Below are 17,593 nucleotides of genomic sequence, written 5' to 3'. Positions count from 1 at the left end.
GTGGGCACAGATTGCAGCCTCTCCAGAGCGCTCCCTGCACCTGCTGCTGTTTACTTGCCGGTGACTAATATTCCTGGGGGGATGGTCCGTTCCACCAAGGCTAAGAAAACAACCGCTCGTGGGGGCCACTGGGTCTTAAGACTCCCGGAGCTGCTAGTAGCCCGGCCAAGCTTCTCCCAGAGGTCGCTGCCACCACCGCAAGGGCTTCAAGCTACCCTTCCAGGCCCAAAGCCCCCAGGGAGCCTCTTCCTCATTCCACTGCCTGCTGCGGCTACAGAGCTGACTCCTTCAGGCCTAGCCTATGGGGCCTCTCTCCAGATCTGGGCCCTGCCCATGGCGGCCTCACCCCTGCTCTGCACTGGTCCCCCCTCCCCCCCCCATGCCCTCCTCTCTTTTGATGCCACGGATGGGATCCTTCTGCCTTCTCCGGAAGTCCTCACCCTCAGGATGTCAATGCCGTGGCTGAACCCAGGCCAGTCCCCAGAGTGCCCTGGAACATGAGGCGGCTTCTCCAGAGCCCCAGTCCAGCCCCTTCCTCAAGGCCTCCCTCTCAGCCTGACCCCTGCCTGTGCACCCTCTGGGATCCTGCTTTGCTCCAGGCCCAATCCCCGGTGGCGGTGGCGGCGGTTCACCGGTTCACTCCCTGGGGCTCGGCCCCGCCCTTGCCTTCCTCCTCCTCCCTCCTCCCTCCTCCCACCACCGCACCTCTCTGCACTGACCAGCCCAGTCTCAGTGCTGCGGGAAGAATCGTAGGGCAAACCACCCCTTGGAGAGCTGGCGATGCTGGGAGGGAGCTGCGGGGACCCCCCCCCCCCCCGGAAAAGCCGCGAGGTGACCTAGGACTCAGGACCCAGGAGCATGACGCTTGAGGGGCAGGAGGCAGGTGAAGTATCCAGAACGAGGTGGGAAGGGAGAGGACAGTGGCAGGCAGGTGAGGGACAGATGGGGGATCAAGAAGCTTGAAATGGATCACTAACGAGCGGTGGGCGGGGAAACTAGGTTCAGCTGGGGTGGGGGAGGGGGTACAACATCGGGGGAGAGGGGGAGGGCAGGGATGACTGGGGGGCGGAGGGGGGCCTTCAGCAGGAAATCTAAACCTGGACTATGAAACCTAGAGACCTAAAGTGTAGGCTGAATGGAGCAAGGACCAGACTATGTGGCCACCTAACTCCTCTAAACTCAGTTTCCCCACCTGAGCACCAGGGTCATCCCAGCTCCGGTGGTGCTCGCTGACAAAGAGGGCTGCTCTTTAGGGAAGAAGAGCAGGAAACCCTGTAATGTCACTCCTTGGAGAGGGGGCGACTGCTGAGTAGAGCCGAGTGGCTGCTGTGAGTCACCGTGGGTGAGAATCACCCAGACTGCTCACTAAAAACATGGCTGCCCAAGCCCCACTCTGGACCCTAGCTCAGACGGAGGCCCCCCGCCTCCCTGACTGTGCCGTCCGGCCTGTCTCAGGGCCCTGACTTCCAGGCAGAAGATGCGCCTCGAGAAACACAATGGAGAAATAGTGCTGTGGCAGCAAGAAATGCCACAGAGGACTTCTTCCCTTTAATGGGGGAGTCAGGTCCCTGAGGGATGGGGTGGGCTGGACCTGGCCATAGGGGTGGCCCGTTTGCTGGGCCTGACCAGGGGACATGCAGAGAATGGGGGGAATAAAGATCTCGGGGGCAGGGGCAGGCTGGAGAGAGACCTAATGCTCTAACCCGACCCTTCCACTCTCCCTAGCTGGCCCACCACGAGCGACCCCGTTGCCCACAGTCAATGGCAGTGGGCCAAGCCAGGAGCTGGAAGGCCATTGGCCAGAAATCCCGGATCAGTCCCCTTGTGTGGCTGGTATCATCCCTGTCATCTACTACAGCGCCCTGCTGGGCCTGGGGCTGCCTGGTGAGTGGGAAGCATTGGGGGTGGGCAGAAATGGGGGTCCACCTTCGATGGGTGTCCATCCTCTGTGCTGAACCCTGGGACCCAGAACCTTAGACTCCAAGACACCCTTTGACTTTATAGAGCCATCTGGGTCATTGGGGAACCAAGCCTAGTGGGGAGTAAAAGTGAGGGGCCAGGATGTGGGGTGCTCCTGGCTAAAGCCAAGGGGTCACCAGAAGGGACAGCCCGCTCCGCGCGACCTCCCCACCCCCTGCAGTGGGCCCTGTGCTAGGCTAAGTCCATGTAGGACTGCCCTCAGCTTGGTTGAAACCTTCCCCTACCGTCTACTGCTTCCGAGAGCAGCAGAGCTAGGGGACAGGTCGGGAAGTGGAGTCGGGAAAGGACAGATGGTCTCAGCCTTGGGGAATGACCCACCTTGCCCCCAAGTGAAGACCACGGCCTGTGGTGGTTCGATGGACAGGGCACGGCTGACCTGATTAGCCTCCCTGATAAAGTGAGCTTTAAGGGTCTAGGAAGAGGAAAAGAGAAGCCAGGGAGAGGAGAAAGACGAGGATAACCCCTTGGAAACATAGTCTAAGCAGCCCTTCTAACCCCTCTGCCCTCTGCCCTCTGTGACCTCTGTCATCAGTCAACCTCCTGACCACAGTGGCCTTGGCCCGGCTGGCCACCAGGACCAGGAAGCCCTCCTACTATTACCTTCTGGCACTCACGGCCTCAGATATCGTCACCCAGGTGGTCATCGTGTTCATGGGTTTCCTCCTGCAGGGGGCGGTGCTGGCCCGGCAGGTGCCCCAGGCTGTGGTGCGCTCCGCTAACATCCTGGAATTCGCCGCCAGTCATGCCTCAGTCTGGATTGCTGTCCTGCTCACCGTGGACCGCTACAGCGCCCTGTGCCACCCCCTGCAGCACCGGGCCACCTCGTCCCCAGGCCGGACCCGCCGGTCCATCGCCACTGTCCTCAGTGTCTCTGTGCTGACCGGCATCCCCTTCTACTGGTGGCTGGACGTGTGGAGGGACGCGGACCCCCCCAGCATGCTGGATGAGGTCCTCAAGTGGGCTCACTGCCTCACGGTCTATTTTATCCCTTGTGGCGTCTTTCTGATCACCAACTCGGCCATCATCTGTCGGCTACGGAGGCGGAGCCCGAGTGGGCAGCAGCCCCGGGTGGGCAAGAGCACAGCCATCCTCCTGGGCGTCACCACACTCTTCGCCCTCCTTTGGGCTCCCCGGATCTTCGTCATGCTCTACCACCTGTATGTGGCCCCCGTCCACCGGGACTGGAGGGTCCACCTGGCCTTGGACGTGGCCAACATGGCGGCCATGCTCAACACCGCGGTCAACTTTGGCCTCTACTGCTTTGTCAGCAAGACTTTCCGGGCCACCGTCCGAGAGGTGTTCCATGACGCCCACCTGCCCTGCACGCTGGGGTCACGGCCAGAAGGCCTGATGGTGGGCCCTGCCTTAAGGCCCCCAGGACTTCCCAAAGGGGCAGGACCATAGAGGCAGGGCCCAGCAGGGTCAGAGCTACTGCTGCCCTGTGGTGTCCTCGCAAAACTTTATCAACACCCTACTTTGCCACCTAAGGGCGGGGCAGGGAAGGCTCCTTCCTGTAGGGGTGGCTCCCCAGGTGCAGGGGTGTCCAATTGATCCAACTCTCAGATTAGCTGCACCAACAATTTCCACTTCCTGGCACAAGGAGAGGGCTCTTCCAGGCATAGGCTAACAGTGTCAGCTGCTCTGGACGTTCCTTCATGAGGGACATTTCACCTGGCGTGTTACGAAGGCCAGATCAACGGGGGCTGGATGAATGAATGACAGGCAAGATGGACAGGTGGATGGATGGACGGACAGGCGGATGGATGGATGGATGGACGGGCAGATGGATGGATGGATGGATGGGTGGGTGGCTGGATGAACGGACGGGTGGATGGATGGATGGATAGACGGGCAGATGGATGGATGGATGGATGGGTGGGTGGCTGGATGAACGGACGGGCGGATGGATGGATGGATGGACGGGCAGATGGATGGATGGATGGATGGGTGGGTGGCTGGATGAACGGACGGGCGGATGGATGGATGGACAGGCAGGTAGGTGGATGGATGGACAGGTGGATGGATGGATGGATGGATGGATGGATGGATGGATGGATGGACAGGCAGGTGGATGGATGGATGGATGGTTGGGCGGGCAGATGGACAAGAATCATTTCCAGCCCCCACCCCACCCCAGCCCTCCAGAGCCTACCTCTCACTTCTCTGGCTTCCAGTGGTAAGGCCAGGATGGAAGGAAACCATGGGTAGGATCTCCTGTATATTGGAGGCTGGGAGAACCTAATGCTTTTGCTGAGTAAGGGGAGGATGGCTGCTTGGGAATAGGGGTGATCTGAAAGCAGATTTGATGTCCCAGCTCTGGGGTGACACCACCCCTTGAGTCTCAGTCATCCTGCCTCCATTCCACTTAACTCCCTGCCCCGGAGCCAGAACAGGTTCAGGGCCCCAGAAGGGCCCTCGGGTTTTCATTGTTGCTGCCCGATGAGACAGGAAGTGCTTCTCAGCCCGGAGGACGAGGGATGGGAAGGGCACACCCAACCTGCTCCACTTGGACGAGGGCCTCTTGCTCCACCCGGGGGTAGGAAGGCCCAGCAGATCAGGTGCCTCAGGCCCCTCCCAGCCTCTCCTGGGCCCCTCTCTTCTCTCTGCCATGGTGCCAGTCGGGAGAGGCAGCTGGGAGAGATTAGCAGATGGACCTCCCACCTGCTCTGGGCTTTGGGTAAACACATTAGCGGCTGCTTTCTGCTTCCCAGTCAGTCCAGCGGAGCTGACCTTTCCCCCTCAATGGGCGGTCCTTGCTGGGGCCCACCAGCACCCAACCCCTTAGTGGCATGGCCCAGCAGAAAGAACCAGAAATGCACGGGGCACACCGTCAGTGCAAAATAAATATTCGGCTTTCCCCTTCTCCCCAGAACAGAGGCACCAGGAGGGGACTTTCAGCCGTACCCAAAAAGGGAAAAAGCAGGCCCTCCGTCCTTTATCCACAGTTCTTAAGAGCTCTGAAAACCAAAATATTTGTCCCAAGTTTGCCACGGTCACATTTAGTGGTCAAACCTGACCTGACCTGAGGCAGGACGAGGGAGCATGGACACAGTGGTTCCCTGCAGACTGCCTGCGGTTGGGCGGCTGGAACCGAGACCTCGTGCATGGGACAGGCCACACGTGACCCTTCTCTGTTCTGAAGAGCTCTGAATTCTGGGACACATCAGGTCTCGAGCTCAGAGAGAGGAAGGGGGACCCCCAGCACCACCACTGCTGGCAGCGCAGGGTCCAGGCTGACCCTGAGTTCGTTCTGGGCACGGAGGGTCCCCCAAGGAGGCGGGCATGCAAGGCCAGGGAGCTCGGGGAAGAGCAGGCTCTAGAGGCTGGAGCGATGCTTCCCGGTCCGCCTACAGAGGGAGGCACGGGAAAGAAAGGCGCCTTTCTGATGCAGAACCCAGTGGAACACCGTGGAGGGGCAACCTTACCCCCCTTAGAAGAAACCTCTGAGAGCCCTCCAGGACCAAAAAAGAGCATTGTCATGGAAGGCTGGACTGCAGCCAGGGCGAGACCAGTGACCGGACCCTCTCAATGGGCCAGTGGGCCAATGGAATAAGACCCATGCATGCAGCGGCTTCTGATCACGGACGAAACCAGATGCTTCCAGAAGCGGGTGTGGAGGCTCTGTGGGGACACGGAGGGTTTGGCACAGGTGGGGGCATGAAGCCACCAGAACCAGGGTGTTAACGTGAATGGGACCTCACACGGACCCACAGGCTGAGGCGACACCAGTTTTTCCAAACAACCCTGGGTCCCGAGTATAGTCACCGTTTTTCCGACGGAGGAAATGGGAGCCCAGAGAACTGACACGCTGAGCAAGAGGCCCTCCGCTGGTGGAGAGCAGGGTGGCTGGTTCCCCGTCTTCCCAGCACCTTGCAGGTGCACTGGGTGGGGGTGGGAGGGGCAGCAGACTGGGGGATGGGAGTCTTCAGCAGTGCTTTGCGCCGCTTACAACTTTTTGGTCCCCGACTTACCAGATTTGAAAAGCACGATCATAGTTTCCTGATAAGATGGTTTGAGCAACATTCCTTTTAAATGTCTTTGTAACCTTTAACAAAACGCAGAGCTCTTCCCCTGGATATCCGGATCACGGACATGCGGGGCATCATTAAAGCTGCTCTAGCCGCTGCCTTTGTGCATTTTTATTATTAACTCTCAGTGACGTCCCAAAGGAGGGCAAGACTGGGGTGGCCGTGGCGTGGCTCACCGTCTCTCCTGTACCAGTCCATCCGCAGAGTCCGCTCCAGCCAGTCTCAACTCCACATCAAGTGGACCTTTTAGCTCAGAAAGTTTTCCTTATGTTCCGAATCCTGATTGAGATGCTGGCCCCCTTCTCCCTTGTGCTTGGGCAGGAGGGCAAATGTGCTGTTGGCCAGGCTTCCAGGGTCCCCCTCTGTCGCATCCACCACCCCCAGAGCGTCTCCATCCGGCCGGGGCTCAGAGACTTGCCTGGACATCCAGCATCACCCGCGTGCGTTCTCCACGTGCTCAGTCCCCCGGCCCTGGTGCAGCTTTGCTGGTTTGCTTCCAGATTCCTCCAGCTTTCCCCTTGAGGGGCTCTACCGCTCACTCTTTTCCTTTTTCTTTTTGTTCAAAAAAGGGGCACACAGGTTGGGTCAAAGGGGCCCACGGCTGTCCCTGTCCTGTCAGGGTGGGGAGTGGCAGTGGGCAAGAAGGGGACGAGGGGAGAGGCTTCTAAGAGAGCCTGCTATTCTCGGCAACGAGGCTGGAGAGGGTCCCCCAGCCCCCTACCCCAAGCAGGACTTACTGAATTAAACACTGAGCCCTTTGGCCAGCCAGATGACAGATGCCGTAGCAGGGACGATTGGACGGTTTTTCACACGTCATCTTGGGGATCTTGCCTTTCCCCACGCCCAGCTCCTTTGCCAAAGGTGAAGCTTGAGCCCTTCAGAGGGTCTCGGGGCCCACCCACTCCTTTTGTCTGTCGCTATGGGCCCAGACAGCAGGGGGCGCTGCAGGACTGGCTGGATGGAAACCGACACGCCGGGCTTCAAGCCAGATTTGTAGAAAGATCCAAGATACTGCAAAGAAAGAGTGCTTGCCCTGGGGCCTGCAGCCAGCTTGGGGAGTGGCCAGGCAGGAGGGATCCGCTGTTCCCCCAGTCACTCCCCTCCACCGTGAAGCCATGCCAGCTGCCACGCTGGGGCTGGTGAGCCCAGAGGGCCCCCAGGACACTGCAGTTTTCCCAGTTCATTCTGGTGGTTGGAATGGTTTCCTGTGCGTGGCACTGTGTAAAGGGCCCTTTCATTGGCCTCCTCCCCCACCCATGGCAGGGTCCAGCCAGCCCCTCCCGCTGGTATCCCGGTCAGTGGCACTGCCTTCCCCGTGGTGGGGAGCCTGCCCCTCGATCAGTGCCTCTGGGGTCCCACTCACCCCACCCTAGTCCATCTCCCCCTGGCCCCACGCCCTTGGCCAGGGGGTCCCGGCCACGGCAGCCGCTTGGGCATCCAAGAAAGTCTGAGTCTTGGCAGCGGCCCCACGTGACAAGGATGGAGGGAAAGGGGCCGGGGAGGTGAGGGAGGAGAGAGACTGCCAAACCCCGCAGTGAGTCACGAGCAGAGGTGGGACCCAGGGTGGTTCCATCCCTGCCTGAAACCTTCCCTGGAACCCGCCAAGTTCCACCTTCTGGTCACAGAGCTGGAGGGAGAGACTTTGCCCCCCCCCTTAGCCTCCACCCCAGCCCAGCCAGCCCCACTGACCTCACCAGCCTGCTGACCCCCGGTCCTAGTTAGGACAGCCTGGCAGGCCTCGGGGGGCGTGGGTGGCAGGCCTAGGCTGGGGCTGCCGTGCTGGGGGGGCTCGCCCAGCCCGGAGGGAAGGAGGGATGGTGGAGGCTGATCCCGGGCCGGCCAGGCGTGAGACGCGGGCCACCTCCTATCTCAGGCCTTCACTCCTCTGTCCAAGCAGCCTGAAAAGGGGAACCCTCCCACCCCCTGCCCAGAGGAAAGTGGGCCACCTGCCCCACACTCCGTCCCCTTCTCTGTAAAAGGAGAGCTGAGTGGGTGAGGGCCTGACTTCATCCGAGGCCACCATGAGATTTGAGCAAGGGGGCCCCACCTGCCTTCCTCCTGCGCAGGGGCCGGGGGTGGGCGTGGGAGCACAGCTGCTTTCCTTCCCACAGGTCCCCCCCAACCACGACCCCGGAGCCCTGACCCCAAGACCCCATCCCTCCGGCCTGCTGAGAGGGGCTGGCTTGCCCTCCTGCCCTCCTGTTCAGCTTGGGCAGAAGATCCTTGGGAACCGCCCCCACCCCCGGCCTGCGAGCACCCCTCCGTGGCCGCCCTCTAGCGGCTGCTGGGAGTGAAAGAGTTAACTGGTCTGTGGTGTTTTCCTTCCCGGACTCAGGATGTATATTTAGCAGGCCGGGCTAGGAATGCCAAGAGGCCCTGGCATGGGCCCCTGCTTCACCACAGCACCCCTCGGAGGCTGCGGGGAGGGCAGCGGAGTGGGAGGAGGGGCGCGGGTGCCACGGGGGTGGGATGGCGGAAGGGGAGAGGGTCCTCCGCCGGCAGGGGAAGGGGTGTGCGAGCTGGCTGTGGTCTCAGAGAGGGCATCCAGGCCCAGAAGGGGAGAAGGGGAGGAGGGGAGGGCGTTGCTCTTTCTCTGTTGGAGGAGGAGGACCGAGTGACCCAGTCTCCCGGGGGTGTGAGGGGATTGCTGGAGAGCAGGGCTGGGATCAGTGGGCTTCCCAGGGAGGGGTGAGGGGGCAGGGCTGCGGGGAGAGCTCCTTCAGCCACCTGCTGAAAGGGTCCTGGGCCTGGGAACATGGGAACTGAGTGTCCGCGCCGGGATGTCCCCTCCTGGTTAAGGTGCCCACCAGGCTGGTTGGAGGGTTCCAGAGGCGAGATGGCTGGTGAGTGCTGTGCTGGGCGCCACACCGTCCCTCTGGGATGGCAGACATGGTGAGGCTGGGGCTGGGGCTAGGGTGGATGAGGGGTTCCGAGGATCCCCTCCAAGCGGGGCATCCCCTACCAGAAAAGGATGGCTCTCCCTTTGCCTGAGGGAGCGGCAGGCCCCGCCAGAAAGGATCTGGGGATTGTCCGCCACCAAGACATGCCAGGTGTTACTGCTTTTAGTCTATCTTGGTTCTCCTGCCCAGGGGATAGCACCCTTCTAGAATTTTCTGTGTCACGAACTCTCATGGAGGCAATGAACCCCAACCCCTTCCCAAGTGCCCTCTCTACAAACAAAGAAGGCAGCTAACCCTTCTCTGACACCAACGCGCTGCAAGACCTTGGGAACGTCATTTCCAATCTCAGGGTATGGATGGAGGTTGGACTAGATGGGGCCTGTGGTCACGTCCATGGGCAAGCTGCTCAGCCCCGGATGCAGCACCTTGTAGAAAAGGTAGCGTCTTCGGAGCCTTTCCCACGTCCCGGGCACGGGGCTGAGTTTTTTGTGCGCACCATCTCATAGAATCCTCACACTAACACCACAAGGCAGGAATTACTATGTTCATTTTATAGATGGACATACTGAGAGTCACAGAGGTAGAGTTATTTGCCCAAAGAACACGCAGCTGGGTGGGGAGAGGCAGGGCTCAGGACCAGGCCCCTTTACCTCTGGAGTCTGTACGTCTAACCATTGTACAAGGCCTGGGGAGATGCTGGAGTTGGCAGAGAGCCCAGAGCCAGAAGAGGTATGCGAGAGGAAGTCTACACGTCCAACTACACGCCAGCACATGCCCCTTTATTCTAACTCTCGGAATCAGGTGAAAACAGTGAGTAGTTTGGTGTAAAGTTGGGAAGCTGGGCTGGTCCCAGCCTGAAAGGCCTCTCTGTGTGTAGGCTGAGCTTCTGAAGGTTCTCAGGATTGCGTTCTAGAAAGATCCCACCAGTGGCACTGTGAAGAATAGATCGAGGTGGGAAACTGGAGACCCCGAGACCAGCGGCTAGTCCAGGTGAGAGAGTGAGGCCAGGACGGAGGGGCCCAGATGCTTTTGAAGGGTCTGCTGAGTTTGGAGGAGACCTGGGAACAGAAGGAGGCAACAACCCCCTCCACCACCACCACCACAATGGCCCCTGGAGCACTGCTGGGGAGAGAAAAGTTTCCACCACTACCTGAACTGGGGACTCCGGCCCTCCCTGACCCACTGATCACCCTGTGCCTGTGGGAGCTTAGCCTGGGTCCAGGCATTCAGAAGTGTCCCCCCAGATGCTGGACATGTATCCAGAGATAATCTGCAGGCAAGGCATAGTGGGGGATGGGCCTAGAAAGCCCTGCCTCAGTGGTCCTTGGTAACTGGACTTGCTCATTTGGCTACAGCTGGCTTGGCCACAGCTGGCACTTCTAGTGCCAAGGACACTGGGGCCTGTCCTTCTCGTGCTCACGTGCCAGCATGTGAGGAGAACGGACCTGGAGGAGGCTCGCCGCCATCGAGCTCAGATCGGTGGCCTGGAGAAAGTTCAGAAGGCAAGGTCAGGAGGCTCCGGAGGCTTCCCTTCTCGGAACACCTGCTCTGGTCCTCGCCGGGAGCCTTCCTACCTACAATCTTTCCACCTTACCGTTCTAGAAGTCCTGAGCTCTTAACCAACTCGCACGTCCCCTCACTGCTCTGACCCCAGCATGGGAACAGATGAGAGCCACCCACAGGAGAACCAGCAAAGGCTAGTGCTTCGGAGCTTGGAGCTTGCTACGAGGGGTCAGCCACCATCACCCATGCTTCACAGGGACTCGAGGGGAATGGGGAGCAGGAAAGCATATAGTGGAACAAACAGAAGATCTCAGATGTGCCGCAAAGGGAAGCTAGGGACCAAGGCCAGCACAGCTGCATCGAGGGGCAGCTAACCAGCCACGGGGCATCCTGTAGGACTGAGTGGTTAGGCGCAGATTTGGTATTCTCTGGTTGGTCCTAAGCAGGGACAAGAATTAGGGAAGCTGTCACTCATTAATCAGGTCCACACCATGTGGGGTCGATTGTTACAAGGCTCTGGTTTGGCTTCTGGGGACCAGTTGCTAGAGATAGTGGTCCGAAGCCCTGCGTGTCTCACTCACAGCTACCCGCTGGCTTCCTGGGCCGCTTCCTACAAACCATGACTGGATTCCTGAGCTGGTTGCTGCAGGATTGTGGGTCACAGTTCTATTTTTATGGACGGTCTGGCCATTGTCCATCTGTAGACTCAGTCTGTCACCAACAACCTGTGCATATCAGCCCAGTTTTTCAGGCAAGCACACCAGAAATTGGAAAGGTTAGGTGACAGCTCGGTTACAGAGCCAGTTAAGTTTCAGAAGTTGGACAAGAACCCATTGGTTTTATGCACAACTTTTTCCTTCCAGCCTTCTGAAGGCAAGCTCCCTGCGCCTTCTCTCCGGCTCCTCTCCTGATGCTTTGCGCTCGCTCTCTATAAATATTTATTAAATGAGTGAATACTCATTTTTATGATGTCAGCGAGGAGATCAGATAGAAATGCAAAAACAGAGAGTAAGGGTGTGCTGGCTGGGGAGGCAGCTGCACTAAGAGAGGCCAAGTTCCGGGCTCTCTCCCAGCCGGCAACCTGTGAGCACCTGATCACTCCTGATTTGAAAGTTGAAACCACAGCCTGAGACTTGTGGGTTTCTGCCAATTGGGCCGGAAGGGAACCAGCCTCTGGGATGCAAGCAGTCTGCCCCCGGGTGTGTCCACCCCACCGCCCACTCCGTTGTTAATAATCAATGGATTGGGGATTCTGGTCCATCTCCCTGATGGACAGAGGCAGCCAGGGGTGGAAGAGGCTGTTTCCTCCCAGGGGTTGGCCTGGAGTAAAGCCGGGTAGGGGAGCAGGAGCCTCAGCCCCTGTGGATGGCAGAATTCTAAGGTGACCCCATGATCTCCATCCCTTGTCCTCAAGAGTTACTCCTTGATCATCGTAGAGGACATTTTGAGGCAACGGGCTTGAGCATTGGAAAGTTGAATGAGGCCAAAGGGCCCATAGTGACCCCTGAGCTGATGCAAACAGACTTTCATTAAGCCTTAGGCCCTAACTGACGGATGGGCTATTTACAGCGAGCCCCAGTAGTTCCTAAGGAACCATACGCCCTCCCTCCGCCCTGTAACTATAGCCCCTCACCACCGCCTCGTGGCAGCCCGTCTCTCCTTTGCTGTCCTGCCTGCTGCTCTGTAGCCGTTTATGCAATAACAATCTTTTTTGTTCTTCCTTGGGGGAATTCTCTAACCGGCCATGCCACCAACCCAGACCCCATCAGGATGCCCCACAATTATTTTAAGTACTGCAGTGAAAGGGATTTCCCACATAGGGAAAACCGCACTGCATTGGGGGGGGAGGGCAGTGGTCTGAGATGTCAGGTGACCTGGAGGGTGGGGGTCAGACATCCTGGGAGGTCAGGCGACCTGGCTGCTAGTGTGTATCCCATACTGGCCCCAGAACCCCAGGCCTCTGCAAGCCCCAGTTTCTCTATCTGTGGAGTGAGTTACTGGCCCGAGTAATCTAACCCTACCTATTGTGATCTGGATTCTTTTGAGCCCAAGAGAGGCCAGGATTAAGGCCAACTCCCCTGGGTTATGCCCGTCAGGTGGGTCGAGGTGACTCCTGGGTCCGTTGGAAAGCAGCAGCAGAAACCTCTTCTGAATGTGGCCACTGTCTGTGCAAACCCCGCCCCCTTCCCCACCCGCCGGGCCCCTCCCCCTCCAGCCTCTGGTCCTCTCCCACCTCAAGTGGATGTGCCACACCTACTATGAAGGAAAGAGAATTTGGGTGAGAAACAGGTGTGGCTGTTGATTTTTCCAAGGGCTTGGTTCTGCTTTCTGAGGTCTGCACGCACACGTACACACACACAGCCATACACACCCACACACAGCCACAGCAGGGGTGTGGTCACAACCTGGCAGTGACTTCTCAGTCCCAAGGCCTGGAGACCACGTAGTCCGAGGACCTTGCGGGCTTCACATAGGCCCGGGCATCGGGAGGCTGAGCGTGGGCAGGGCCGGGCACTGCCCAAACCCCCGCTGCTCCCCTCCAGGCCCCTGCGCCCCAACTTCAGCACACTCGCAAGACGGGGCAGTGGGCAGGGGCCCTCCACACAGGCTGGAAGCGCTTCAGGGTCTCTGCGTCCGGCCTCTGCATTCTCTCTCCGTTCTTTCTTTCCGAAGGGCATCCCACAGAGGGCTTGGTCCCTGAAAAGCTAAGGAGAGAGGCTGGTGTCCGGAGGGAGTCCCGGAGGAAAGGAAGTAGCACCCCGTGCAGAAGCCGCAGGGGACCCGAAGGGACAAGAGGAGAAAATGTGAAAAGAGACAGGGCTTGGAGACAAAAGTCTTCTTTGGCAGAGCTGCCTGGTGCCAGATCAGATGGGGCGTCATTCTCCTGAGAGACTCGACTGTGGACTCTTGGTGCTTACGGGTAGGAGGGGGCCTTGTCCACAGGCCTGTCCCCTCTCCAGAGGGTCCCCTGGCCTCCCTCCTCCAGGCTCAGGCCTGACCCTCCCTGCCTTGTAGGCAGAGCCTTCTTTCTGGAGGCAGTCCTGACTCTGTCCCCGCACAGAGCCCTCCAGTGGCTTCCCAGGGCCCCAGGATGAGACCCGGACTCCTCCCCTGGCCTGCCCTCCAGTCTGGGCTCCCAGCCTCTCGCCTCTTCCTCCCCTACCAACACCCCAGGCCCCAGCCGAGCACTGGCCTGCTCCAGCTGACTGTGGGACTCCCAGCAGGTGCTCGGCGTGGGACACACGGGCGTCATGATCCGCGCTTCCGTGAATGCACTCTGGCTACGTGCGTGATAACCATGTGGCCAACGGGATACTTTTCTCCCAGCTTCAAAGTTCTGCGTAGGCAGACATCACATCCCGGCACACCAGGGAACGTCCTCGGGAACCAGCCCTGTCCAGCAGGCTGCAGGGTCTGTCCCAGCCCCAGGGAATCAGGAGGGCTCCCCTCACACCCCTTGTTGCCTGCAGAGAGCCCCGCCGTGCTTCCTGCTGCCTTCCACGGGGCTCCAGGGGAAAGGAAGGGCTCCCAGGCCCGCAGCTAGACTCCCACAGAGCTTTGCTTTTGCCCTTGGGATGGACCATCGAAAGAGGGGCCTGTTCCAGTCCCCCAGCCCCCAGCACTTGCCTGCAAGAGGGGAGACCATGGTGCACTCAGGGGGGGCCGAGACACCACGTCCGAGATGGGAAGGAAAGGGGGCCACGCAAGGGTCTTTCTTCTCGGTGGCCCCAGGACACGGGCCTTCAGCTAAGAAAACATTTTTAGTGCTTTTTGCTGCAGACGCCCACATTCCTGAATTCCAGCCGTGAATGGAAGGCAGCAGGCCTCAGGTGGAGGGAGAGGCCCTACCTGTCTTGGCTACAAGGAAAAGGCATAAAAAGGACCTAGACACGTGTCACAGAAAGTGCTGCAAACGTGTGCAGGGCAGACCCTCAGTGAAGCTTGGAGCCAACCAACAGGCCAGAGGCAAGTCTAGGACGTGAGGTGGCAGGGCCAAACCTGAGCGGCAGCAGCCAGAAGCCCAGGGGGGCAGGACCTCCTGATTCCAATGGACGCTGCCCTCCCCAGGGGCAGGCCATCCATGGGGGACAGACCAGGAGCTGCTTCTCCAGGCCGGGAACCATCTGGGTGGCCAGGAAGTGGGTCAGGGAATGCCAGGGAGCTGCCAAGGCTTGAAGTCACTGTGCCCAGGCCTGCCCTTCCCTGAGGGGGTGTGAGGGAGGATTGAGGCAAGAAGGTGGGGAGGCCGGAGAACTACGCGGCTCTCTTCAGGGCAGGAGACCTGAGTGCGGGAGGTCAGGGGTGCGGGGGAGGCAAGTCAGGGCCGTTGCCTTGAGATCCCTGATAACAGGAACTGCCTTTGTTTCTCTCGGTGCGGAGTGCTCTGTGCAACATTGAGCTCCTCCTTGGGGGGCCCAGTCTCCGTGAGGCTTTAAGGAAAAGGAACTGACGGGGGTGGTCAGCTGTATTCCTCTGTTCTTAGACCTCCCTTGCATAGGGTAAGGGCTGTGGCCAGGCCTGTCCTTCAACCTGCCAAGGCTGGGTGGAACCAGGTGGGGCAGCTTTTGGACCAGAAGACAAAAGTCTCTTTCTCGGACACCACTCTAGGTCCCAGATACAAAGGCTCAGGTGCTGTGGAAGGCAGAATTCTAAGATGTCCCCATGACCTCCTTCCCTGGGGTTTGCTCCCATAATTAGACCAGGTCATATGGCAAAAAGGGATTTGCAGTGAAATTAAGGTTACTCATCAGTTGACCTTCAAACAGGACAGGTATCTGGGTGGGTCTGACTTAATCACATGAGCGCTTTAAAAACAAAGTCTCCGGTGAGAACGGAGAGTCGGGATTCCAAGCACAGGAAGAATTTGATGTACTGGGTCATGGCTTAGAAGACGGAGGCTCTGCATGGAAAGGATTTCAGAACCACCTCTAGGAACTGAGAAAGACCCTCCAACCAAGAATCAGCAAGACCATGGGGACCTCAGTTCTGCAACCCCATGCAACCAGGAAACCTGTTCTGTTCACAACCTAAATGACCCGGGGACAGATTATCCCCCAGAGCCTCTAGTGAGAGCTCGGCCTGGCCAACACCTTGATTTTGGCTTTGAGGCCCTAAGCGGAGACCCAGGCGCGCCCACCCCAGACTTCTAACCTACAAAACTAGGAGCTGACATGGGTGCTGTTAAGCTTCTAGGTTTGTGGCGGTTTGTTACTGAGCAAAGGAGACCTAACCCAGAGGCCCGCACGGAGATGGCTTCAAGCTGCGTAGGCTGACCCCAGGTGAGAAGGCAAAGGTAACATTCCTATTTCACCCCAAACCCTGGGGTTTGAACTCACCCTGCACTCTGGCTGTGGCCCTCCTCCACACATAGGCATCCAAATCATTGTCCATGAAACCTCTGCCAGGGGCCCCAGTTCCAATTGGTGAGCCAGGAAGTTTGGACATGAACTATTTATAGATAGACAGACCAAGTATAGGTGAATAGCACAGCTTCTTAGGCCTCATAATCCAGGTTCCTTAGGAGTTGGCTTCTCTACTAACTCTCTCCTGTCTTTCTACCCCATTCTGATGCTATTAGATCTTCTGGTCCTTGGCAAAAGCAAAATCTCTTCTAGCCAGTTATTGAAGCCAGACTCTCTAGTTTAAGACCCAGACTCTTCTTCTAGATAGTTCCTTAAATAAGTTCCAGAATGAATTGGTCTCTCTCAGTTGCATGGACCAACTGCCTTGATTTCATCCTCTGGCAGAGGTGGTTAGAGGTCCATTGAAATCCCTGCTCCCCTTGTAGCTGTCATTAAAGGGCAAAAACTACATTTCCCAGCAGCTCTTGTGACTAGGTGTGGTCATGTGACCCATCCCCACCAATAGGATGTGAGCAGAAGAGCTGTGTGCTTCTGAGACAAGGCCCTAAGAAGCAGGTGTCCCTCCCCCCTCCTTCCCTTCGTCCTCTGTCAACTAGATGCAGATGCCAATGAGGCCCTGGGGAATGGCAGAGCACCCAGAAGGAAAGAGCCTGGGTTCCTGGATCACCACGTGGAGGAAAGCCACTGGCCCGTCAAGGATACCTCCCTTGAGGGGCACCCAGGTGTCTCAGTCGATTAAGCGGTGAAGCATCTGCCTTCAGCTCAGGTCATGATCTCAGGGTCCCAGGATCGAGCCCTGTGTCTGGTTCCCTGCTCAGCGGGGCGTCTGCTTCTCCTTCTCCCTATGTCCCTCCTTCTCCACTCGCGGTCTCAGTTGCTCTCTTTCTCTCAAATAAATAAATAAAATCTTAAAAAAAAAAATATGTGCCGTGGTGTATTATATGAGTACGAAATATATTTCTAAGGCATTTGAGCCATTATACCATTATCTGTAATTTGAACCATTATCTATAAATTGGATAATTATTCCATATTTGGGGTCTGTTACTGATTCTTAGTAGCCTACACTTCACAAAGCACATGCATCCCTCTGCTTGGCCCTCGACCCGAAGCGAGTAGCTCAAGGTGCTGACTAACCTGGGTGAAAGCCTCTTAATGTCTCTGTGTTCCAGTTTCCTTGGCTGGCTCCTACCCAGGCCTCGGTTCGCACTGTCTGCTCGCTCCGGAGTCTGGCTGACTCAGCTGGCCCGGGCCAGCGTCCATCTGCTGTCAGCGAGGGCCTGGCTCACAGAAAAATGCACATGTATTCCCCCAAACATAGGGTTCTTATTTTTCAGCAAAGGAGGTGAAGCAGTGTATTTGGAGAAGCTGGCTTCTATTCGGCGCGTGGCTGCTGGTTACTTGGGGACACAGCCAGGGAGCATAGGTCCTCAGCCCTCGCGCGCTAAGCAAGGGCCTCTAGCGGCTGGGGAAGAGGTAGAGGGAGGTACTGGAGAGGGGAGGGGACAATTCTCTCAGAAAGCAATTAAGCCTTTCTTGGAGCCCCTGGGGACTACCTCAACTTTTGTACATTTCCCCCAGGGAGGTTGGGGAGAGAGTGGGGGTGAGGAGGAGAGCACTGTGGCTACAGTTCTAGAAAGCTCTACTGTGGGCTGTGGCTAAGGCCGGAAGAAGCTCACTGCAGGAAGGCAGCAGCAACCCCTCCACCCCGCTCCTCACCCAAGGATGCTCCCTCTGGTACCAGCAGCTGGCACACCAAGCAGCAGCACGGGGAGCCCGGAATGGACCAGGAGAGGGGGTCCAACATACAAGAAGGCCC

General features: G+C 58.3%; 1 protein-coding gene and 1 long non-coding RNA gene across 3 annotated transcripts; both read left to right on the top strand.

Moving 5' to 3' along the window:
- The first annotated feature begins 740 nt into the window (after positions 1 to 740).
- GPR142 (G protein-coupled receptor 142) lies at positions 741 to 6,106 on the top strand. Of its 2 annotated transcripts, none has more exons than XM_059148923.1 (3): positions 741 to 883; positions 1,726 to 1,884; positions 2,650 to 6,106. In XM_059148923.1, exons 2-3 carry the CDS (start codon positions 1,762 to 1,764, stop codon positions 3,382 to 3,384), a joined length of 858 nt encoding a protein of 285 aa, XP_059004906.1. In that variant the 5' UTR covers positions 741 to 883; positions 1,726 to 1,761; the 3' UTR covers positions 3,385 to 6,106. The 2 variants fall into 2 exon arrangements, with proteins under 2 accessions (XP_059004906.1, XP_059004904.1); XM_059148921.1 differs by having other exon boundaries at positions 2,513 to 6,106.
- Positions 6,107 to 12,740: 6,634 nt separating this feature from the next.
- Positions 12,741 to 16,695, top strand: LOC131816742 (uncharacterized). The gene is made up of 2 exons (XR_009348162.1): positions 12,741 to 15,690; positions 16,371 to 16,695. It is a non-coding gene; the product is annotated as an uncharacterized LOC131816742 (long non-coding RNA).
- Positions 16,696 to 17,593: the final 898 nt, after the last annotated feature.

Source organism: Mustela lutreola, chromosome 15 (assembly GCF_030435805.1).
Source record: "Mustela lutreola isolate mMusLut2 chromosome 15, mMusLut2.pri, whole genome shotgun sequence".
NCBI classification, from domain to species: Eukaryota; Metazoa; Chordata; class Mammalia; order Carnivora; family Mustelidae; genus Mustela; species Mustela lutreola.
The sequence above is the reverse complement of the archived record's forward strand: the minus strand, read 5'-3'. Positions and strand labels throughout refer to the sequence as shown.

What these genes read in the sequence shown, in the direction of transcription:
- GPR142 (XM_059148921.1), top strand. Translation starts at nt 859, where the DNA reads ATGACGCTTGAGGGGCAGGAGGCAG. An exon ending in GCTTGAGGGGCAGGAGGCAG is followed by an intron (nt 884 to 1,725) that starts GTGAAGTATCCA and finishes CACTCTCCCTAG; the next exon opens with CTGGCCCACCACGAGCGACC. An exon ending in GCTGGGCCTGGGGCTGCCTG is followed by an intron (nt 1,885 to 2,512) that starts GTGAGTGGGAAG and finishes CTCTGTCATCAG; the next exon opens with TCAACCTCCTGACCACAGTG.